Source organism: Apus apus, chromosome 3 (assembly GCF_020740795.1).
Source record: "Apus apus isolate bApuApu2 chromosome 3, bApuApu2.pri.cur, whole genome shotgun sequence".
NCBI lineage: Eukaryota > Metazoa > Chordata > Aves > Apodiformes > Apodidae > Apus > Apus apus.
In genome coordinates this window covers 11,480,338-11,505,206 of record NC_067284.1, presented here as the reverse complement: position 1 = coordinate 11,505,206, position 24,869 = coordinate 11,480,338, and the positions used below count along the sequence as shown (strand labels likewise).

The 24,869-nt window shown below is 44.0% G+C and overlaps 1 protein-coding gene across 1 annotated transcript in view; it reads right to left on the bottom strand.

The window, feature by feature from the left end:
- Positions 1-24,869, bottom strand: part of LOC127382203 (gamma-aminobutyric acid receptor subunit rho-2) — a 32,937-nt gene that overhangs the window by 5,127 nt on the left and 2,941 nt on the right. The window contains exons 2-7 of the mRNA XM_051613485.1: positions 21,557-21,663; positions 9,767-9,834; positions 7,550-7,773; positions 3,388-3,470; positions 605-745; positions 210-362 (exon numbers count right to left, since the gene is read on the bottom strand). Coding sequence (XP_051469445.1) covers positions 210-362; positions 605-745; positions 3,388-3,470; positions 7,550-7,773; positions 9,767-9,834; positions 21,557-21,663 — 776 coding nt within the window. The remainder of the gene's footprint in view (positions 1-209; positions 363-604; positions 746-3,387; positions 3,471-7,549; positions 7,774-9,766; positions 9,835-21,556; positions 21,664-24,869) is intronic.

Sequence of the window (24,869 nt, the reverse complement as noted above, 5' to 3'; positions counted from 1 at the left end):
GCCCCTTCCATCCTTCACTAAGTCTAGATCATGAGGACTGTTAGCAGTGAAGGACAAACTGAAACTTTTACAATCTATTAATCATCAGATAAAACAAACATTTCCCTGCCCAATATCTTTAACCAGCAAAACAAAGAGCTCCCTTTCCTGTAAAAAATTTTACATTCAAAGACTTTCAGGCAGTTGTGGCTTGTTGCAGTTGCTCTCACCCAAAGAGACTCTGGCAGGAACTGCTCGGTGATCAATCCAGAAAGACACCCAGGACAACATGACCATGAGGGTGGCAGGGAAGTAGGTTTGGAGCAAGAAGAAGAAGATGTGTCGACGTAAAGTGAAGTTTATGTAGAGACGATTGTACCAACCTTTGAGAGAGGAGGAAAGCCAGAATCAGTGAGAACAGCCTGGCTGATGGGCACAGAGAGACAAGACCTTTCTTGGTTTATTATTTCTAAAGGGTAGTGAAAAGATAAACTGATCTTTCAAAACATGCATCATTTAGACCATGGAGACTACATTTCAGTGACATATAATCCCAAGAGCTCGCTCACCATCAGTTACCACAGCATTAGCTTTAGCAGTAGTATTAAATCAGAAAAGGCTGTACCTGTGCTACTGTAGAAAGCCAGTCTGGATGTTGTGTGGAATTTTTGTATCAAAAACTGAGACAAAGAAATCTTTTCATCAGTTTTCAGAGATTCATTCCCATTTTTCCAATACAGCATCAGATCTTCATCAGTGTAAGCATCTTAGGGAAAGAAGAAATATGATGTTATGTAGACTTTATTTTGGAGGGGAAGAAGAGGTTAGTAGATGCAGGCAAAGTAAACAAACACAAAAGCATCTTTGGCATGAAGTACAGCCACAAATAAGTTCGCTAACAACAGTGAGGTAAAATTGTCTTGCCATAAGATACACCATTACAACAGCAACAAAAAAAATCCAGGTCATCCTGATTCAGAGAAAAACATCCTCTTTTTAATCCACACTGGTGAAATGACAGGTAGAATGGTCCTTTTCTGAGCATAGATTCATTGAATCATCATTAAGATTGGAAGGGACCTTAAAAATCATCAAGTTCCAAGCCCCCTGCCATGAACAGGGAACCCTGCCACTAGATCAGGTCACACAAAACCTCAGCCAACCTGGCCTTAAAAACCTCCAAGGATGGGGCATCAACAACCTCCCTGGGCAACCCATTCCAGTTCCTCACCACCCTGATAGTGAAGAATTTCTTCCTAAAGTCTGACCTAAATCTCCCCTCTCTCAGTTTAAAACCATTGCCCCTTGTCCTATCACTATCTTCTCTGATGAAAAGCCCCTCCCCAGCTTTCCTGTAGCCCCTGGAAGGCTGCTATAAGGTCTCCCCAGAACCTTCTCTTCTCCAGGCTGAACAGCCCCAACTCTCTCAGCCTGTCTTCATAGCAGAGCTGCTCCAGCCCTTTGATCATTTTGGTGGCCCTTCTCTGGACCCTCTCCAACAGGTCTATATCTTTCTTGTGCTGAGGGCACCAGAACTGGACACAGTATCCCAGGTGGGGTCTCACCAGAGCAGAGGGGCAGAATCCCCTCCCTGGCTCTGCTGGCCACACTTCTGTTGATGCAGCCCAGGACACAATTGGCTCTCTGGGCTCCAGCTCACACTGGTGGCTCATGTCCAGCTTCTCATCAACTACCACCCCCAAGTCCTTCTCCTCAGGACTGCTCTCCAGCCATTCTTCCCCCAGCCTGTATTTGTGCCTGGGGTTGTGCCAGCCCAGGTGCAGGACCCTGCACTTGGCTGTGTTGAACTTCATGAGGTTGGCACTGGCCCACCTCTCCAGCCTGTCAAGGTCATCATGTATCAGAAACCACAGACAAGTAATTGCTAACTGATAATAATAATTCAGGAAATGACTTTAAACTAGAAGAGGGTAGATTTAAGTTAGACACTAGGAAGAAATTCTTCACTATGTGGCTGGTGAGACACTGGAACATGTTGCCCAGGGAAGCTGTGGATGCCCCCTCCCTGGAAACACTCAAGGCCAGGTTGGATGGGGCTTGGAGCAACCTGGTCTACTGGGAGGTGTCCCTGTCCATGCAGGGGAGTTGGATCTAGATGATATTTAAGGTCCCTTGCAACCCAAACAATTCTATGCTTCTATGAAATAGTCATGGGTAGAACACCAGAATTTAGAGGAAGGAGGAGAAAACACAGACACTTCAAACTATCTTTTTTTATCAATGATGAAAGCAAAAGTTATAGGTGCCATTTGAAGCAAAAGTCTAGAAATATTTTAAGACTGTAAATTAAAGACTTGGAGAATTAGTAAGCATACTAGGTACCATGAATGGGGAAAGAAAAAAGGGTTATCAAGATGGCCAGGGGGCTGAAACACATGGCATAAGATGAGAGGCTGGGGAAGGCTTGGTCTGTTCAGCTGGAAGAAGTAGAGTCTGTGTTTGGGTGCAACAGCTGCCCTGCTGGGGTCATAGAGAGGATGGACACAAGCTTTCTTCAGACTTCTCTGAGATGCAGAGTGAAAGGACAAAAGGGAAGTGATTAAAGCTGCAGCAAGATAATTTTTTCCAAGTAGGTAAAAGGAAACTTCTTCAGGATGAGGGCTGTCAAACATCTCAGTAGGTTGCACAGAAAAGTTGTGGTGCCACCACTGCCTTGGACATGTTTAAAACCCAGCTGGACACAGCCCTGAGTAACCCACTCTAAAGTTCCCTGCTCTGGGCAGGATATTAGAGCAGCTGACCTCGAGACCAACCTAAAACTCTCCTCCCAATCTACATTATCCTGTGATTCTGTTGTTTGTAGAGGAAAATTGCAGTTAAGTAGCTGGGAGGACCTCAAGACAATTCTATATTAATCTTGGCACATCCTGGAGAAAATCTTACTGTTCAATCAATTTCTCTGCAAAATAACTCCTTCTCAAAGAAGCTGAGCCCAAGACACAGTATTTGCAGGATAAAAGTTATATAATACATAAACCACACTGGCAATGAAATTTAGAGAAAATTAATGATCATTATACTCAACTTTTTACTGTGACACTTGAAAGCACCACCTTCCTGTCAGAAGCAATGAACAGAGCAAAACTCTCCTCCAGATTACTCATCAACAAGCTGCTGAGAACCAGTTTATGTTGAACATTTCTCTTAGTATTTTTTTGAAAGTCCCATCTGCTAAAATTCATACAAAAATGCTTTCCTTGCAAATCCCCCTGTCTTACAGCATAAGGACTAGATCTACAACACAGTAGGTCAATAGAAAGACTTCCATTAATTCTAGTGAATGTTATTTTCAGGCTCTAAAATAGACTGTAACCTAAAACATGTCCATACTATGTGTGTGCAGCCAGCCATGAAGCATGTCTAGTTAGAAACATAGATAGAACATACAGCTTTCCAGCTCCAGAGAACATGTCTGAGAGTCCAGAGGGAAGTGGCTGAAGTCCATGTTACACATTGCTGTCACTGTGATCCTAGAAGTCAAAAAGAAGAAAGATTGGTTTCTATGAGGAGCAATGAAGGGAAAATCTTAACATGGATAAATCATTCTGCAGTTTTAAAGCCAGCAATTATGCATTATGTCAGCATAAAATCTCCAGAAAGATACCTACTGCCTCTCCGCATCCAAGTGAGATGGATCATACACAGACATTCCAAAGAAAGCTGTAATTTCAATACCTGTGAGGGAACTAAAGTACCCTCTTGGACCTTACATCTATGCTAATGTCAGTGCGAATACTTGCATATTTTTAATCTATTTCCTTACATAGACAACAACATAAAATAACATCATTTACATTTGAAGGCTGCCTTATGTCTGGTTTAGTTATGGTTCCCTCATTTTCCCTAGTGCTATATTCCCTCCATAATCACCCCAGCAATGACTCAGGCCTGAGAAACATGATCAACCTTGTTGCAAGCCAGAAAATTCCTCTAGTAAGTACAGTATTAAGGGGAAAGCACTTTATTTCAGTCTTCAATTTTTTTTTAATCTGGGGGGTGTATTTCAGGTGGAGGGGGGTGTAAAATGGGTGCAGCTGGTTTTTAACAAGTGATATTTGCCCCTGTTAAGTTTATGTCTTAGCTGAAGAGCTGCAGCAATCACAACTCCTGGTTTTAAATTAATCCAGTTGTGCACGACATTGCATAACAAGCCTTGCAGTGGGTCACTGAACTTTCCCTTGCAGACAGATTTGCAGTGGAGCTCCTGATTTAGTAGGGGCAAATCAGCTCTGAGTCATCATTTCAGAAGCTGACTTACGTTGGTCGTAACCATTTTCTAGATTCATCACAGATGTTGATAAAGAGCAACTCTTTTGATTGTGATCCAAATCCTACTCTGAACCACACACTCATCACCCCTGAAAAGCACACGCTGTTCATTTGTACTATAAAACTAGAGCAGAATTTTGCCCTATGAGCTAAACTTAAAGAAGCTTTCTGGGGTTATGCTCCAGGAGGTATATCAATGATTTCCCATGGCTGTGTGTAGCAGTTAAACGTTGCATAATTCAGTCTCATTGCAAAGTGCTGTTTTCTTTCCTCAGGGTCACCTAAATTGTGGCACAACCTGTGGTTATTAAAAATTTGTTAGGCAGGGGCAGCATGGAAACTCAGGTCATCAATAAGATATCCCTCAGCTAAAGCCCAGTGCCAACCCCGTGCAGATATCTCAAGACATCTTGGAGGGCATTTCCAGTGTCACTGGACACCCATGCTTGGGCAGCCGGATCATGTTCTGAGTGTCCCAAACACCACCAGGCCAAATATAATTTGATTCTTGTTCTCCTTGGATTTTATTAATCAAATTATCCAGTTAATACTTGTTCAGTCAGCTGTGGTTACTCACATAATTCTGCTTCATGAGGTAACATCAGGAAATCACATCACCTTCTCAACAGCTCACAGAAAATTTTAAAAGTAAAAATGCTGCATCTGGGCAAATGAGCAGACCTGAGGAGAGCTAATGTTTACCATTAAAAAGATTTGTTCCTTCATTTTGGCTGTTGAGCACTGCTAATTCATGGTGTGATGATGCTGGCTTTAGCACTGTGGGATGTGAGCAATGGAAACCAATATTCAATTACAATCTGTAGAGAAGGTCCCTACCCCTCTCCTGCCCTTCTGCACTCGGTGCTGACCCAAGCTTACATCCAACCTCCTTCTTCAGTTTTCTTCCTCCTTTTTGCCTCTCCTGCTGTGTGGCACCTTCATCCTCATCCAGTTCTAAGAGAATAGATGGCATCTTTGGGTGCTCATCTAAGGTGTGAGTAATCAGACCTTTCATGCAATAAATAGATTTATTAAATGGGTTCAGAACAGGGAAAGTGTTCCTAAGTGTTTAGTCAAGACTGGATTTTCATCATTATGACCAGGTGAAATGGAGCAGCCATGTGCTGCAAACTCTCTTCCTTATGCACAAATCAGTTTATTTGTGATTTCAATAATTTGTCCAGGGTGTTTTTAAATAAATTCAGTGCAATTATATTCAGTCTGTGAAACCAGTGAAGCTTAGAGCCCCCTGCTTAGGTGGGATATTGTACTACTTGGGACAATATCACCCACTATGCTCATTCTTCAAAGAATCCCAAATCAAAGTTTTTAAAAAAACATTCCTTGTTTTTGAAAGTTATTTTATGATAGCTGAAGGGAATAAGTTCAGAACTTAGAACTTGTTCAGTTTCTAGAACAGAAATCCTTGTCTAACAAAACATTCAAAGGTCACGATACACTGAGAGCCCATTTTCTCTTGTCTGAGCTCACAAGCTTTTCTCCCCTGGCAATGTTTTGTTCTCTGCATCTCTTTTCTGCATTTTTTCAAAGGAAATGAAATCTGCTGGCCTGGTTAGAAGGGGAGAATTACTGAGCAAAAGAAAATGTACACTGAAAAGTACCAATAAAGGCCTGCCAACCTAGGAATCTGCAGCATCCTTGAGAAATGCAGCCACCCTCCTTGAAGTGAAGCTGGTACCTAGAAACCTGAGGCATCCTGAATTATATCATCAATAAGTCCAAAAACAAAGGACTATAATGGCAACTTACTGTCTGAAAAGGTGGGAAACAGTCTGGAAAATAAAAAAATTGTTCTGAAAGAACAAAAACCATCGTCATCTATTGGCTGCTCCAGGTAAAAAATTGAAATTAACAGCACATACTGGTTGCTCGAAAGGTTGGTGTCCTACACTCACTTATGCCTTGGTAATTTAAAGAGGACTTAATTTTTATCCAAAATGGAGCCTCTTTCTCTGAGCACTCTAAGCACTTTCTCTGCTGCATGTACTTCTCCATTCCTCAACAGGCTCAATTTGCTGCATGAACTTTCTACCAGCTGTTGGACTCTCATAGGGGATGCCTGACTGACTCCAGATTCCATGACACGAAGCATCCCTGAAGTGAGGCTCTCTGTTGTCTCACTGGTTCCTCTCTGGGCCCAATTTTGAGGTTGTTTCAGTTTGTTCTCCCACCTGTGGGATGAAGTTGTAGAATCACAGAATCACAGAATAGTTTGAGTTGGAAGGGACCTTAAAGATTATCTAGTCCCAACCCCCCTGCATGGGCAGTGACACCTCCTACTAGATCAGGTTGCTCAGATGATGGTATCACTTGATACCGATTTTATACAACCATATAAGCAAACTCTCCTGAGTATATCTGCTGTAATATTGCTGATGATATTAGTGTTGCTTCACTAATGATAAGTTTATAGTAACCTGTAATAGCATACACCTACTTGGTTATTGTTGTTATTGGCTGTTGCTATACAATTACTGATGCTATATTATTGATAGCTGACAGTAATTTGTAAAAGCATTTTATATATATATATATTCACATTATTCATCACAGGTATACTTGCTAGTGGTGATTTTGTGGTAGTTTACTTACTAGAGATGAGTTTTGTGGTATTTTTGGGTCATGTAATAAGGTAGAGAAGTTTAGAGGAGAAAGCATCCATGTCTTTGTGTATTACAGAATCCTGCAAATCCACAGCCATGACCTCTGTACCCCCACAGGCTGGGTAACCTTTTGGGTCATAACAGACATGCCTCAGGATTCTTCCAGCCAACAAACCTGCTAGAGAATCAGGGACTGCAGGGTGTCTTTAATGCTGCCATTTCAGCTTCGGTAAACTTTAACTTTTACATCAATGTGCAAACACCACCACGAAAAACAAAACAAAACGAGTTTTTCTAGACAAACAAGAAGCAAAATAGGATAATTATAGAGGTCACCATCTGGTATATCTGCAGCTTCCAGTTTAATCACACACTGACCCTGGGATGAACATTCCCGCTTGACTAAGCCCTCCTCTGACTGCGAAGAATTAGGGGAATGCTTCCCCCAGGAGGAGATTATCCTGTTACTGCCCACAGCATGCGTCCTCACAGCTTTCTGCAAAGCATCTTGTACTGAACGTGCTGGAAACAGGGCTCTGCATCAGCAGTGGGAGCACAAGGGCTAGCAGTAGCAGTCCTGCTGGTCATCAAAACCATACTGGTGGCAAAATTGACAGTGGAGCCCCAGGGGGGTTGTTCAAGAGCAGCACGGTTACCTCATGCTGTAGAGGACATGGCCATCAGGGAACACTCGTAGCATGATGTTTTCTGTGGTGGTGTCATGAATGAAGGACCTTTTGGAGTGCACAAAGAAGACATCAGGGACCCAGATCTTCTTCACCAGCCGTCCATCAAAGGTCATGCTCTTGTTGGTGGTGCTGGGAAACGAGAGGCGCTCATCCTTCCAGTAATGCCTTAAGTACAGAGTCATGGTGAAATCCTTCACAAAAAGGGAAAAGAAGCAGAGACAGGTCTGTCAGTATTGCTTTCTATGCCTAAGGAACACCAGAAAGAAAACTCACTCCTACCAGGTAGATGAAATAATATCAGCCAAAACAAAACCTAAACCCCCAAACAATGTATTACAGTGTCCAGTAATGTTGAATCCTAAAAGGGACATAAATATGCCCCAAGAGAAGCACTGCCTAACAGAGAGGATTCTTCAGTTCTGGCAGAATTATCTTGAAGTGCTACAGTGTCAATAGCATGTTCAAGAGGAAAAGCTTTCAAAATTAACTTAATGGTCAGGCTATCACATTAGCCAGTTTATCCCCAAAAGGTCTAAACTGTTGCAAACAGCAGTCAAATAAGGAAATTGTTTTTCCTACTGTACTAGTGTGTATACAAAGCTCTCTTTAAAGCTTGTTGAGGGGGCAGGAGCTTCAGCCACACAAAGGAAAACATCTGTTTGTTGATCCCAACCTGGCAGGTGCTGCTTTCAGAGCTGAATTTACTCTCTCATGCTAAGAGATCAAATACACTTGTTTTCTTTATGCTCCCAATTAAATGAGTGGCTGTGGAAGCTGCAGCTGCCAAGCCTGTACAGGCAGGAACACAGACTGGGACCTCTTCCTAACCATTTGGCAACTGGTGAGACACTGGAACAGGCTGCACAGGAAAGTTGTGAAAGCCCCATCCCTGGAAGTGTTCATGGACAGGTTGGATGGGGCTCTGAGCAACCTGATCTAGTGGGAGGTGTCCCTGCCCATGCAGGGCAATTAGAACTAGATGATGGTTTAGGTCCCTTCCAACACAAACCATTCTGTAATTCTATAATTCTAAAACCACCAGCAGCTCCTAATTTGGCTTTGCCAGTGACAAGCCATGGGTTAATCTAACTCTCCCATTCAAAGGGCTTCCCCAGCAACTGCCTTGCATTGCCAGTAGGTTTTACATGACTTTGTCAAAGAAGTCTCCAGTGCCAGCCCTTGCCTTGCTGCCCTTCATGGGGCAGAGCTGGCTGGACACTTCTTTCTGACCATGAAAGAGACCTTCTGGAGGGACACCTCTGCTCACCCACCTGCAGATAAGCACCTTAGCAGTCTGGTCCCAGCCTCCATCCCTGCTCCCCACCAGGGATGCTTCCAACTGCTGTTCCCTACAGGACACTGGCCACCCTCCCCTTACAGCTACAGTCCCAGAGACACTCTTGCAGTGACTGCTGCTATCAGCAGGACTTAGGTTGCAACCTGGCTTGAAAAGCCAACCTCAACAAACAATCAGGAAAATGCTTTTGAACACTCCTTTTACTGGGAACATCTTAAACTTGTTGAAGGTTAACAACTGCATGCATTTCTTCCTCTTTTTTAATTAGTAAAAAAATTAAGATACTAAATCCCTATTGAACTTGGTGCATATTTCCTAAACAGCATCATAAGTGACTGAAAGCCTCTTTCTCTCCCACCAAATTCCTCTTTGGCGGAGGCAGTTCAGGCTCCCCATAGCAGCTCCCACTCACATGTCTCAGTGAGGTTACTCCCAGTGATGAAGAAGCAGGAGCAGCTCATTTTCACTAATGCTGCCACCTTAATTTTCTAATTTGCCTCCTAGACTAATGCATTTAAAACACATGGACTCAATGGTTCCCTAAGGAAGGAAACTCTTGCAGTAAACACAGCTTATGTGAAGAACACCATTTACCTTCAAACCTTCACACACAGATGTTAATATTTTTGATTGTGATAAATCCTTCATAGCACTGATTATTCTCCTATTTAAGGTCGTCTTCTTTCATACTTCTAATTGTTAACTGAAGATACAGAGATAAGCTTTTGATCACCTGGTTTTATCAGATCTTTAGTTCTGTCAGCCACCTTGGTTTTGGCAAATGCTGCCATTACTTTCATCTGAGCAATAATTTGAAATCCATAGGTTTCAAGTGGGAGGGACTTTTATGACTAGGAATAATTGAAGCTTAAAAGAGGATTACATACCATGTCAACCTCAGAAATACTGTCCAAACTTTCAACTTGCACATCCACCCCAACAGGAATTGCAGGACCTGTAGGAGAATGAGATTTAGATATGTAAATACCTGTCCTTTTATATCATCTGCATATAATTAGCACTATAAAGGAGTAAGCAAAACATTCCTGAATTTATTTTATACTTTTCTGTCCATGATTCTTCATGAGGGGGCTGGGGAAGGGACAGTGAACAATCATGTAGGGCTCCCTTTGAATCACTGAATTATCTTTCTCTTGGCATGTGCTGCAATGTTGACACTGCGCAGTTAATCCAGAGCTTGGATGAAACATTTGCATATGTCTTTAAAAGCCAAGCCATCCCTATAAAATTTTAGGCCTTTATGAGGAAATTTGGCCCCAGGAACAGGGGACTGAGAAAAAGAAACTGCAAGCAATGAGCTTTTCCTTGTGGATTTCTTGTTTCTTACCAACAAGCTACATTAAACTCTCAAGAGCCCATCACCATTTCCAATCTTATGACTCCTGGATGATGATGATGTTTTTTTCACTGTAGTTTTAAAATTAGCAACCAGAGAATCCAGAGAGTAAATAGGCAGAAAATATCCCATAATAAATGCATGCTCCTCTATTACTAGAAAACCTGTATCAAAATATCACTGTAGATGGCTGCTCATTAATGACCAGCACCTCCTCAGGTTACTCAGGTTCCCCATAGTGTGCCCTCACACAGATTTTTCCTTTTTCTGATGCACTGAGGAGGCAAGTGCCTACAGAGATGTGCAATCATGCCTGACCCACCAAGACACTGCTGAGGAACAGTCTGGGTGGATCCACTGTTACCTTGAGCTCTCAGTGTATGGCAGTGGGACACATAAGGTTCACACCAATGTGTGCATCTAAAGTGTACCTCCAGCCAGGGTACTGTCAGCTAGACAGACCATGGTGAAGGAAGTAGTAGCTGTGCAGACATATCTGCAGCTACCTCAGCAGAAATTAATTTTCCAAGGACCATAGTGACCTCCATGAAGATTTCCAAAGATTTTTAGCAGCTAGATTTTGAACCTGGATGGTATTTAAGAGGCAGCACAATACTTTTGTAGATCCAGACCCATATTTGTGCAGTGCCATGTACAGCAGGGCCTGCTTCATGCATGTATTTAGCCACAGCAGCATCTTCCTCAAGACCACATCCAAGCTCTGAATACACCATTAGCCTAACAAGACAGCAGAACTGGTGTTTTGAGAATGCAGAGCACTTTTGCAAGCTGCCATCTGTCCTGCTCCTGTACCTGCAGCAGCACGCACAGACTCCCACACAACTTCAGGGCTTTTGAACACAGCCATATGTTTGCCTCTGCTGGAGGACAAAGAAGCACCAACCTGGCTTTGGTAGGGAGAAGGTAATCACAAAGCCCATGAGACAAGCTGATTACTCCAACTGGCCCTGGTACAGATGTTGCTGGGGCTTTGATAAGCCAGTCTCCCTGAATCACAGCAGAGCGTGCTGGGGGTGACATTGTCCCCCTTCTGCACGCAGAGCTCCAGCCTGTTGGGCCCACACCATCCAACAGCAGCTGTGCTGGCTACAGGCACCCTGGAGCAAACCTTGTGGGGCAGGACCAGGCTCCTCAGCACCACTAACTCCAATTTAAGTGACTGTTGCCAGCAGCAATGAAGCTGGAACATGGCTAACCCAGCACTTTCAGATGACTCCTACATGCTTCCAAACACTTACATGTCACATTCAGATACACAGCTGTGCACTTCATGCTTTAAAAAAATGCAAACATTTCTTCACTCTTCTTTATGTCTCAGTGGCATCTGTCCAAGCTGAAGGGTGCTTGCAGAAGGATTTACTTGAGGAGAAATTCCAGTTAATCACCACTGGCATGTTTCTCAGGAGCCCAGAGACTTTAATAAGAATTTTCACTCCCATGTCATGAGCCCATCTTGCTGCCTTTCAGCTGCTTATCTGTTATAAGGAATCACTGGAGGCCAAGAAAATTCTCACCCTGTTAGTGTCAAGTTCCCTGTCTTCTAAGTATTCCCCAAAATTGGGAAAACCCACAAGGCCCCACTCTGCACCCATAGATGAAATGCAGCCATATCACAACCATGTTCAGCAGTGGGGCTAAGAAGTGATGAAGATTTTCTCCTCTTGCACACAGGGCTTCACAACATAGGTGTGCTCCTTCAACAGGCAAGAGCAGTCCTCACTCCTCTCCCAAATTGCAAAGGGAATAACTTTTAACAAAGGGTGAAGTTATATGGAGGAGCAGACTGAGCTTGCAGTAGGACCTTCTGTAAGACTGTTCAGCTCACTGACCCACAGAAAATTAACCCAGCTACAACCAACAGCAGCAGCAATTGGACTATTTTCTTTCAAATCTGTGACTTGAATCAGTCCAGGAAAAGACCCATCAGGTGGCCAAGTTGGCCACTAGGGCCAGAAGAGACAGAGCGGGAGGAGAACGGCAGATCAGAGAGCCCTCTGCTTTTGGTAGCACCAGCTCAGCAACTCATGAGCCAGTCCCTGCCTGCCAGGTCAAGAAATGTGCTTGGTCTCTAATGATCTGGCCACAGGATCCAACCATTCATCAGCCAGTGGATTTCTTTTCAGACTTGTAACTTGTCAAAGAGAGGCAAATCCATGGCAAAATCACAGATATTTTTTCTTGTCAGCTTTGCCATATATCCTTTTCTTTTTTTTTTTTTACTGTCTCCTTGGCCTGAGAGGAGACATTGCTTACATTCAAGGCAGATGTGTTCTTCCAAACATGCAATCCAGCAGCCTGCAGTCAATGACTAGTATATGGTCCTTCTGTCACTTCACAAATGTGTCATCATCTGGTTTGATCAGAGGAAATGGTGGCTTCATGAAATGGAAATACTTTGGCAATGGTTTGCAGTATTCTGGTCCCCTTTGTCCTTCTAGGTTGAGTAATCATGGAGTATGATAAAGTCTAACAAGGAAATTTTCTCACAGAGTGCTTTTTTAAGGAGGTGGTTTGTTACTTCTGGCTCTTTCAGTTGATCTAGTAAGTGATGCTGCCTCTCATTGTATACTGTGCCTGTCTCACATACAACATTTTAATGCAGTTATTTTCAATCTGAAATCACTCTATGAGTTTATACCTTGGTTGCAGCCACACATGCTCCTACTCTCTGTGATTAATTAGGACACTTGAGTAAACAAAATTTAAGAACAACACCAAGAGAAATAATTTCTGTATAACATTCATCCTGCTCATTAAAATGTGCTTTGTTTTGTTTTGTTTTTTAAACAAGGTCTCAAAAAGCCCCATATCTGTGGTAATAACAATCATTTTTTTATATGTAGTATATAACCAACAGGGAAACAACACAAGCCCTTCAGTAGCCAATTAGCCTTTCTTTGCTCAGACACCTTGTGAAGTCATACATGGAGGTCAAGAAGAGCCTGAGCAATGATTCAGATTTTATCTGGTCCCTTAATGCCCTTAAATACCTAATAGCTCTTCAATGTAGTCATGTTTGTATTACTTAACTTGGGGTTCTGCTACAGCAAGGCTCACTGCCCAGAGCAAGTCACTTCAGAATGGCTCCATGGTCCAACACAGCCCATGGCAGGGCCAGCACAAGGCTGTCCTCAGCACTGCCTCTGGCTCTTGCCAGAGAAAGCATTGGTAGTTAATATTATTTGTTGTCACACAGAGCTGTTGACATTGCAGTAGTGCCCATAGGGCTTCAGAATAGTCATGTCCTGGTAGTCATGGTGCTAACAGTGGAGACAGGGTCTCTGCCAGGACAGCTTCACAGTGTAATCATGTCGTGCCAGAAGAGGAAGGCAGTAGTTGGCCGTGGTACTTCCCACTGGGTCTCCCTGGTGCCCAGGGGCTGTGGGCCCAGCACAGGCTGCACAGCCCCCCTCGACGTCCAGACGCTGTGCATGAATGCTTAATTTAGCCTTGACTCAGGAAACCAAAACCCATCCAAATACTATTTACTGCTGCAATTTCACACTTGTCTGGACATCAATCACAGATTAAAAAAAGCAAACAAGCAAAACAAGCAAAACTCAAACACAAACCAAGACCACAAACAGTACACTGCCAAGTTGTTACTTGTCCCTGTCTCTCCCTCCTTCCCTATCTGCTCTTGAAGATAAAACATGCCCATATTATTTTTTTTTTCATATTCCTGAACCAAAAGCTCAGTTTGGCTCCCAGACAACCAGCAGTTCCCTTTTTGCAAGGACAGAGTCTAAGGTTCAGTCTGGAGCTGCCATGAGGTTTTATTAAGCCCAAAATAAAGGATATTCAGTGTCAAGCTGGACCGTCTGAAAAGCCCTTGAGAGAAGAGGCCTGAGGCCGAGTTAAGTGTCCTGCACATCAGTGAAACTGCTTTTAATTGTTATTGAGCTTTTTTCCTGCAGTTAATCACAAATTTGAGGGATGATTAAACAGTTAGTATAATAGAGAGAGGGAGAAATCATTTGAACTCTGGATGTGAAGCTGTTAATACAAACAGTATGACAATGAGACTGTAAAACTTACTTAGTGGAAAGGTTTACCCTGCCTTTCTTGGGCAAAATCCTACTGCAGACAGCAGGAAAAATCACTGCTTTTCCCTTCTCCCTGCTACTCATTCAGCACCTGGGGCCTAGGCAATAAGAAAGCACACAAATGGGAATGTGGGCATGTTGAGATACCAAGACCCTTAGGAGAAGGCTTGGGCAGAAGCAGGGAATAGTGGGCCAGGGGCCAGTGAGGCCAGCCCAAATGTTGCTGCCTGGGAGCCAGTGATAAGAATTACATGATCACCGGGTCCTGCTGTAAGAGGTGAGCATAACTGAGAATGCTAATTGCATATTCGTTTGGCCCAGTCACTCTTGAAAACTTCTACAAAGATGAGTTTTGCAGAGGCACTTGATGTGAGCAACATTGTAAATGCATGTGATCTCTGAAGCAAAACAGAAGCCCTGTAAAGAAAAGCCCTCTTTAAGCTACGGAAACAAAGCCAGGGTTTCCTTACAGGTCATCTGGGCTACCACACGTACCATTGAATTAAATGGCTGTAGATCAGTCACAGAATGATGTCACAAGATCTGTGGTTTCACTAATCCATGGAGTCAATTGGAAACTGCTAGCTTTTTAATCCTATCTCTCTGGAAACTAAACAGTTGAAACACCAGGGCTCCAGATGCTTTACCAATTTCCCCATCAAATGCTACTAGGGATGAGCAAACAGAAAACAAACCCTTTATTGAGAGGGAGAAAAGGATGAGGAAGATGTGAATGGGAAGGGAAAAGAACAGATGAGGTGGCATCTGACACACTGAACCGAGGACAAGTAGATCAGATTGTAGCATTAAATGTGAAAAAGTCCTCCTGAACTAGCTCTTCCTTGTCACAAACTTTACTTTATCAATATAATTTTTTCTTCAGAAAGGGGAAATACAGAAGGATCATCTTGGAGAAATACAAGCAGGAAAAGTCCTGACTGCTCTAACACTGGAGAAATCTCAAAGCTCAGGCTCCTTTCTAGAATGTTCACTGCTGGATGGGAAGGTAAACAGATCCATGTGTAAGCTGTGGGTTTGGCTGAGAAGAGGAAGCAGTGCTGCTTTGCTCAAAGCCAGCAGCCCAGCAAAGCTTTTAAGTTCATACATTAGGCTGTCTGAAAAGTGTCAGCCACATTCATGGAATTATTCAAATTAAACATGAGCTCACATATTTATAGACCAAGGCCTAGAGAGAAACTGTATAACCTTCAAGTGAAGTGTTTCTTCCAGAAACAGCAGACATGTCGACATGCGTTATCTCCATCACTGTCCAAAGCAGTATCTTGCAGAACACAAATCCTGATTCAGCAGGACCAATATGACCAGAAAGCAAACCGTTAACTCTTAAAAAACTTCATAAAGTCACAGATTTCCACTTACAACACAGAAATGAACCCAGCAATAAACTATCCCCTTGCACCTCAGACGTAGCACAGTAGCAGCTTCAGAGCAAGCTCAAGACACTTGCACAGTCTTTGGCAAATTTGATTGTATAAAAGTTGGAAGTAGAAAAGAGGAGTTTTTCATTCTGAGGAGGATATTTATACTTGCATGTTGAGAGAGGATTTAAGTGACCTGAAGCACAAGGCTCCCAAGGCTGATGGGACAGCTTCTACTGATCTCTTTCTATGACCATATGACCTGCCTTTTGGATGAGGGGAAGGCTGTGGACATTGTCTACCTAGACTTTGGGAAGGCCTTGGACACCTTCTCACACAGCATTCTCCTGGAAAAGCTGGTAAATAATGAGACAGACAAGTGAACCCTTCACTGGGTAAAAAACTGGCTGGATGGCTAAGCCCAGAGTTGTGGTAAATGGGGTTAAATCCAGTTGGCCTCTGGTCACCAGTGGTGTCTCTCAAGGCTCAGTTCTGCAGGCAGTCTTGTTCAGCATCTTTATCAATGATCTTTATCAATCTGGATGAGGGGATTGAGTGCACCCTCCATAAGTTTGCAGACAACAACAAATGGGGTGGGACTGTCAACGTGCTAGAGGGTAGGAAGCCTCTGCAGAGGGAGCTGGACAGGCTGGATTGATGGCCCGAGGCCAGTTGTATGAGGATCAATAAGGCCAAATATTGGGTCCTGCATTTTGGCCACAACAAGCCCAGGCAACACTACAGGCTTGGGGAGGAGTGGCTGGAAAGCTGCCCAGCAGAAAAGGACCTGCGGGTGTTGATTCACAGCCAGCTGAACATGAGTCAGCAGTGTGCCCAGGCCAAGCAGGCCAACAGCATCCTGGCTTGTATCAGGAATAGTGTGGCCAGCAGGAGCAGGGAGGTGATTGTGCCCCTGCACTCAACACTGCTAAGGCTGCACCTCGAGCACTGTGTTCAGTTCTGGGCCCCTCACTACAAGAAGGACATGGAGGTGCTGGAGCATGTCCAGAGAAGAGCCACCAAGCTGGTGAAGTGTCTGAAGAACAAGTCACACAAGGAGCAGCTGAGGGAACTGGGGATGTTCAGTTTGGAGAAGAAGAGGCTCAGGGGAGTCCTCATTGCCCTCTACAACTACCTGAAAGGAGGTTGTAGGGAGGTGGGCAGTGGCCTCTTCTCCCAAGTAAATAACAACTGGACCAGAAGAAATGGCCTGAAGTTGTGGCAGGGGACTTTTAGATTGGATATTAGGAAGAATTTCTATACTGAAAGTGTGGAACAGCCTGCCCAGGGAGGTGGTGGAGTCACCATACTTGGAGGTATTCAAGAAACATGTAGATGTGGCACTTCAGGGCACGCTCTAGTGGCTGAGGTGGGGTTTTTTGTTGGGTGTTTTTTGGTGGAGTGTGTGTGGTTGTTTGTGTTTGTCCGGGCTTTTTGTGTGTTGATGGTTGGACTCTGTGATCTCAGAGGTCCTTTCCAACCATGCAGATTCTCTGATTCTGTGACACAATTATGGTTTTTATTTTTTATCACTGCGTTAGTCTTTGGAAGAATGTGCTACCATGAAAATGGCTGGAGTCAGTTTGCCACTCCAGCTCTGAGATTAAAGCTTTGTGACATCTCTTCAATTTTTCTCTTTAGCAGTGATTTCAAAGGCTCATTGTGTTTCTCTAAGACAATCTCTCTGTTGCCTCCTCTATCTTTGAAGGACTGAGGCAAACCTAGGCCCCGAGATAAAAATATCCACAAGCAGGTTTGAGACTCCTTTGCTGCCAGGTATTTTGTGCACATCAACCCATGTCTGGAGGCTGCAAAACAGTCTTCAGCGTCTCTGCATGTATGTGTCTGTGCATATATATTTTAATTTATTTTTTTAATGAATGTATACATGTTTGGGACCTCCTAGGTGCAGACAGCTTCCAGGCAGCCACCACCAGGATACATTCATCAGCTGCCCCATGACTGCAGAGAGCTTTGTTCCTCTGCATCTCACTGACAGCTGGTCATTGAGGGAGATGCAAGATTTATTCCAGCCTTTGCTAGTAACCCTAAATGAACCACCTATGCTTCATTCTCCCCACCATTCATCCATCCTGACAAAATACTGCCCAGAAAGGGCAGTGAGGACCAGCTCATGCTGGGCTAGTAGGCTATGAAGAAATATAATAAAAGTGCAGCATTAGGCTGTTTCTCAGCAAAGATACAGCTATTTTAAGTATCAGCTAAAGCTGCTTATTCACAGGCTCCCTGTAAAATACGAGATGTCGTAGATGAAACGCTTAAAAGGGATGTTTAAGGAAGGCAGCAAACCAAACATTTACATAACCTTTCAATATTAATATTTGTAAATAATATCTGAACATCTGCTAGTTAGAACAAGGTCACTGACATGGAGATAACTCCCTAAGGGTCAAAACAAACGCAGTCTGTGTTAGCTTATGGAGGCTACTCTGAACATCAGCAAAGCAAAAAAACTCTGTCATTACCACTGTACCCAGTAACCTGTTTCTAATGGGCTGGGAGCAGGCAAGACAACCATGCTTATTGGGCTGTTAATAACACAACTTATACAACATTTGCTTGCTCACTTGCTCTTTACGAAGATACTTTTTTTCATGAAAAACCCTTCACTTTTCTCTAATGTTTTTCTTTCTTAGCCCCAGCCTGCTCTGTCCAATGGCCACAGCTGTGTTGGGCTGACAGCTTGCTGACTGTCCTCTGCAGATCAGCAAGAGTCACTGTGACCACCATAAAGCAGCTATAGAGCCCATCCCCTTTCTAGCTATAAGTTCAATGGTGAACTAATAGACTGATCCACCAAAAACGTTGAAGGTTAACAGCTGTGCATTATTTCATCAAGCTTGGGAACCATCATATTTACAGTACTTAGTTTCTTTATAGTCTCATGTCACTCACAATTTCCTTATGATAAAATTCAAATTTTCCAGAGTTGAGCTGCCTTTCTCACCTGCACCATAACATCACAGGCCCAAGTGGTAACACTGGACATCAAAACCTAAACCATCAGCACAAAACATCAGAACAAAACCCCTCAGCCTCCAAAAAAAGCATAGACATCATGCCTTGACATATATCCTGCTAGGAAAAAAAAGCCAAAATCACAGTGGTACCCCAGCTATCTTCAACAGGGTTAAGGGAAGAACTTCCAGTTTCCTTCCAGAGAAGCCCTGACATCCCATCCCATCAGACCTAGGAGCCAGTAGGTCTTTTGGCCAGAGTAGTAACAGCTGCACTGAGGACAGAGGCACTTGTAGTCTGTCCACTTTAAAAAAATAATAATCTGAAAACCTAACACAGCACCCAAAACATTAAAAATTTGGGTTTCTAAGGTTTCTGAGGCATTTCTTTGAGACTTTTCTCTGCTACCTAGAAGACTAGAAAGATGCCCTCTCTGACATTGACACTGATTTTTCCTGCTGAAGGGAAAGCCTGATCTCTTCCCTTTGGGATGAAGAGTTTGTCAATGACTATACTGGGAAAACGATTTCCTGTTTAAACCAACTCTGTTTAACCTGGAGTCACCAAGACAAACAGAATCCCATAGCTGAACAATCCCTCTGAGCTGGCTGTTTTTCTCTACTTGCTCTTGCATTTTAATACAACTGAGAAGAGTCTGGCCCCATCCTCCTGACAATAGGTCAGCCCCTTTAGATATTTATAAGAATCGATGAGATCCTTCCTCAGTCTCCTTTTCTCTAAGCTAAACAGAACCAGCCTTTCCTCATTTGGTAGATGCTCCAGTGCCTTAATCATCTTAGTGGCCCTACGCTGGACTCTCTCCAGTAGTTCCTTATTCTTCTCAAACTGGGGAGCCCAGAACTGCACACAGGACTTCAGGTGAGACCTCACCAGGACAGAACAGAGAGGGCAGGATGGGTGTTGATCCCATCATTAGAGGTGTTCAAGGTCAGGATGGATGGAGCTTTGAGCAATCTGATCTATTGGAAGATATCCCTGCCGACGGCAGGGGCTTGGAGTAGATGATCTTCAAAGCTTCCTTCCAACCCAAACCATTCTGTGATTCTGTGATAAACCACTGCTGTGCTGTGCAAGATGGCACAGGATGATCAATATCCATGATAGAGCAGCATGCCAACAAAACAAAGCCAGGCTGAAGGCAGTGGACATCCAGCCAACATCTCACAGATTCAGGCTTTGAAGACAGAAGAATGGAAAAAAGAAGCCTAAAAAAAAATCAGGCAAATAAACCCAAGACCAATAAACAAACACATGGGAGATAGAGCCAACAGGGTGGCTGCCTGGACAATCCTGACAGTCACCATCTCTTCCTGGAGTCAAGAGGATTTAGGTCAGTCCAAGAAACCCATCTCAAGACTCCCTAGTCTTTCCATCTTGTCAGGTTCCTTCCCAAATCCACTCTGCTGAAAGGCTCACCTTCCAAAGGAAGCAACCTGGCAGGAGAGTACTTATCAGTAATAAGCCATAATCTCCCTTTCTCTAACCAGAGGGTGGAGCAGCAGATTCACTGCCAAGAAGACACCCATCTGGAGCAGCTGAGGGGCCTGAAGGCTACTTCTTCAGCATCACTCTTACAGCCAATTCAGAAAGAAGCAGGCTGGACATGCCTCCAGAGCCAGCTCCCACACCTCAGCCCTAAGCCTCAGCTGCATGCCTCGGTTTGTCAGATGTGCTCACACCAAACCCAGGGAGCTTTGCCCATGTTCCACCCCAAGGACAATTCAAGGCAAAGACTTCAACCCTAGAAATAGCAGATCAAGTTTACCACTGACTACCAAAAGGGGTAGGCTGGACTGAAACTTGTTAGTAAATTACAGTGGGTGGGGAAAAAACCACTGGTGATGACACATTTTGCACTCCAGAGATCTATATATTGTGAGCATGAGGACAGCACTGGGCTGTCAGATCAGCACATCTGCCCTGCATGGTGAGAAACGTCTCTCCAGCCATACCAGGAATGAGCAGGTCAGAGAAGCTCTGTTCTATAGACTAGGTGCAAAATAAAAAAGAGCCCTGTGACCCAGAGGACAGGGAGAGGTTGCACTGCATCCTGGAAGGCAAACTGATGCAGTATTAGTCATTGAGCAAAAACTGCAGAAAACTCTGACACTAGAGCTGGAGGGGCTTGGTTACTGATCAAATCAGAAGAGGGATTTCCATACCAGTATTCCAGCACATTTTTTTATTCAGGTACTCTCTTACCTCTGCAATAGTGAGTCTAGAAAGATCAGTCAAGCACATTCCTGTAACTGGGTACAACAGAAGACAGAAGTGAAGGTGATGGAGGCCTCTCCTCCTACTCTTTTTGTTGCTTTAGAGAGTTTGAGAAGTGACATTATCTGGACAAAAATACTCCATTTTCTCCTGACAAGGATGAGATATGATCCAACTAATGCGTTTTTTACTTTGCAATTTGATCACATCAGCTGAAAAGCTCATTGCAACTTCACAAACTACAAATGAACATTAAATCCTGCAGCTTGTTCATCTTCTCCACCGAGCAAAACACTAATTGGGAGGCTTCATCCTCAGCTCTGTGGAACACTAGCCAAAAGAAAAGAGCCAACTTCAGTGACAGGAAAAAGCATAGGAGCTGTTCAGAGCACAGAGGGCTGCGAGAGGAGGATGAGGCTTCTCTAAATTGCCTCGAATATTTCCTAAGACCACTCAACTCCTTTCCCTTCACTCTGGTGCATCTGGCAAGGGGAAGAGGCTTGGTTTTTTTGTTTGTTTGGTTTTTGTTGTTGTTGTTGTTGTTGTTTTGTGTGTGGTTTGTCGTTTGTTGTGTTTTTTTTTTTAATAGATGGTTAATTAGGTAATGAGACAAACTTTAATTAGATTAGCATGAAATCAAGAGAACCATTTTATTCTCACCTCCAAAAGCCGGTCGCATGCTGAAGTCATGGTCGTTGACTCTAAGAAGCTGCTCCGTCTTTCCTCTCCAAGTTTTGGTCACATCGTGATTCCTCCTGTAGACGAGGCTGCAAAAGACATCAACAGCATTGGTCTGAGGCCCCTGTGCCCGACCAGCACGCTGGGGCTGGCATCTCCCTGCCCCATTTCAGGAGCTGCCGCAGCTCTATGGGCGCAGCCCCGGGGCAGGGAGCACGGCCCGGCTGGCAGCCCCAGCATGGCCCCGCACAGCCTGGGCCTGTCTCTGCCTGGAGCCCCGCACGGCTCTGCACAGCCTGGGCTCCAGCCTGGGCCTGTCTCTGTGTGGCTCCAAGACGGACACGGTGCTCCCTGTGGCCTGGACACCACAGCTCCCGGCAGGCAGGAGGCGGAGGGCACGTTGTCTGACAGAGGAGCCAGGATGCAACAAACGTGACCAAGCAAGAAGCAGCAGAAGCAGCTGGCTCTGCCCCACACATCACCCAGCCAGGGCTTGGCTGGGTATCAAGGTGATATTATCACGCGAAAGCTCTTTTTGTCAGTGGTCACGCAATGTCATAGGCTGCTCTGAGACACTCTGCCCCACAAACATCAGCTGAGCACCAGCCGTTTGCGCGGGCTCGCTTTGCCTTGTGACTTTGCACAGTGACAAAGTCACCCATTTCCCTCCACAGCAGCAGGAAAAGTGGGGTTTTATCCAAATAAGTCAGCACGATCTGCAATCCTTCACTTTCCTGAATAGTAAGGGAGGAAAAATTCTAACCTTTTATTTGAGAGATTATATGATAACAGTAGAACAAGCATGACAACAAGTCCCCAAGAAAAGCGCAAGAAAGTCACTAAAATCATGTAACAGGATAACTGAACATCAGACAGATACTGCATGCAATCTGGAAGTAAATCCACATCAGCATCCCTGGCCACTCCCCAGTGGTGCAGGAACGAGGACTTGAACTATTAAGGTTGCTTAACCCCTTTGCTCTGGGCCTAAGATCTGACAAAGTTATAAATATTACTGTAATTAGCTGTTTGACAGTGACTTACTAAAATGAATAATAATAATTAGAAATAATTTTATACAAAAGGTTTCAGAGAATCATAGAATCATTTGGATTGGAAGGGACCTTAAATATCATCTAGTTCCAACCCCTGTGCCATGGGCAGGGACACCTCCCACTAGAGTTCAGATTCATTTGTCAGCATGGGAGAAATATTACTGACAGGAAAGAACAAAAAATATGTGGAGGCAAAATAAAGGGACTACTATAGATAGAGAAATTAGGGTGAATTAAGTTTTAAATCTTGGTCAAAAATTCAGAGTTTAGAAAACCATTACCACACACATCAGTGTGGCTATGGAGAGGCCCTCAATGTGCTTTAGGGTCATTAAAATACAAAGTGTGATGAATATGAGCAAAGGGAGCAACAGTCACAAAACAAAAGTTTCCCAACAAAGCATTCAATTCAGAAAAGAAACAATAAACCCGAAGAGGCATTGACAGCTGCTGCTAACACTGATAACCCGTTTACTTTAATAAGGAGGTCAAAAAGAAGCAACAGAGTTTAAAAAATTAGACTGAATGGATGTTCTGAAGGAATAAAAGCCCTTTAAAATAAAATCCCACGTGCTCCAGGGCACATACTAAATAGGGAAATTTGGATCCCACTCACCTCACTTCGGGGTCCTGTTTAAATTGAGATGTCAGAGCATCTCTCTCTTGCTGCTGCCTGTACAAAAGAGCCAGCTGGAGCAAACACGCTCCCACTAACAGGGCTGCATTAGCAGTTACCTAAAAGCAGGGGGATGAAACCAAGCACAGCCATTCATGGGAAGCTTTGAACTGCTTGCTGCAGGGGGGAGGTTTGTTTCTTTGCAAAGATAAGGGCTGCTAACAAAGCTCTCTACTTCGCAGTCCGCAGCACTGCCCCTGTGCCTGAAAAGTTGCAAGTGGAGAATGATGATCTTCCTGTGTCTGCCTGACCATCAGTGAAAGGCCAAAGCACCAGTGAATGTTAAATCAAATCTCTCTACTCAAAGAATGAGGGGGGGAAAGCAAACTAAAAATCCAATAAAACTTTGGATTGCATGCTGCAGGAGGAAAGAGCATGGGAAACAGCCGGCAGTGCAATGCCACCTTGTACACTGATGGCACAGCCTCACTGAAATGCCAAGCTCTCATCAATTCATTTAAAAACCATCAAACAGCCCTTAGCACACAGGAGAATTGCTAAGAATAAGTCTGTGGTTGCAGAGGGTTCAGAGGGCTGGCTGGGGACACCAACACTGCCTTAGGAAGAAAACAGGTTTTCAGGAACTTCCTGAGCCAGGAGCTGGATTTAATAGCCAGATTTAATCATCAGTTCATGCCAAATCCCTCTGGTACATGACTGACGATTCAGAATTTACAGTCAGAGGTCTGTCATTTAATTTTTAACCAATTTAATCCATTTACAAAGATTTTGTATAAAGCTATTTTTAATGACAGGCAAGCCTCACAGCCTTTGAAACGTGTAACTACTTTTTTCAATTTAATCCAAAGGCAAACCTGAGTTTGTTTAAAAAAGCCCCGTTCTTTATAACACTAAATGACATCAGCTATGCTGGTGTCTTCTGAGCCTCTCTGGCAGTTATCCCCTGCTCCTCCACCACTGCTGGGGATAGGAAGTATCTCTTTACCTGTAGCCAAGGTGAATGCAGCCACCAGTGCCTTTGCAGAGCTGAAGGATGTGTCGAGCCCTCCTGCTTGTTGGGCACCTTTACTGACAACCTGATCATGGGTACCTCATGAATCCTCCCTGGTGGTCTTTAGCACTTCTGATTATAGATTTGTCAGTTTCCTTCAGCTTTACGTACCCTCTGCAGTTAACCACTACTCATTTAAATCCATGCATTTCTTCTTTGGACATGTTTTTCATATGTAACTTCATTGCTGTTTACACTTCACTAATGTGGGAGGAGTTTGATCAAACTGTCTTTTGTGAGGATATTAAGTTTCTGTAAAGGCTTCTCCATTATTGCCCTAAATTGTTTGTATTTTCATTTCCAGCTACTTTTTGTCAGAATTGTGGCTGAAACTCCAGAGGGCTGTGCTGCCATCCAGTGTGACCTGGACAGGCTGGAGAGCTGGGCAGAGAGGAACCTAATGAGGCTCAGCAAGGGCAAGTGTAGGGTCCTGCACCTGGGGAGGAAGAACCCCAAGCACCAATATAGGTTAGGGGTGGACCTGCTGGAAAGTAGTTCTGAGAAGGATGTGGGAGTCCTGGTAGACAGTAAATTATCCATCAGCCAGGAATG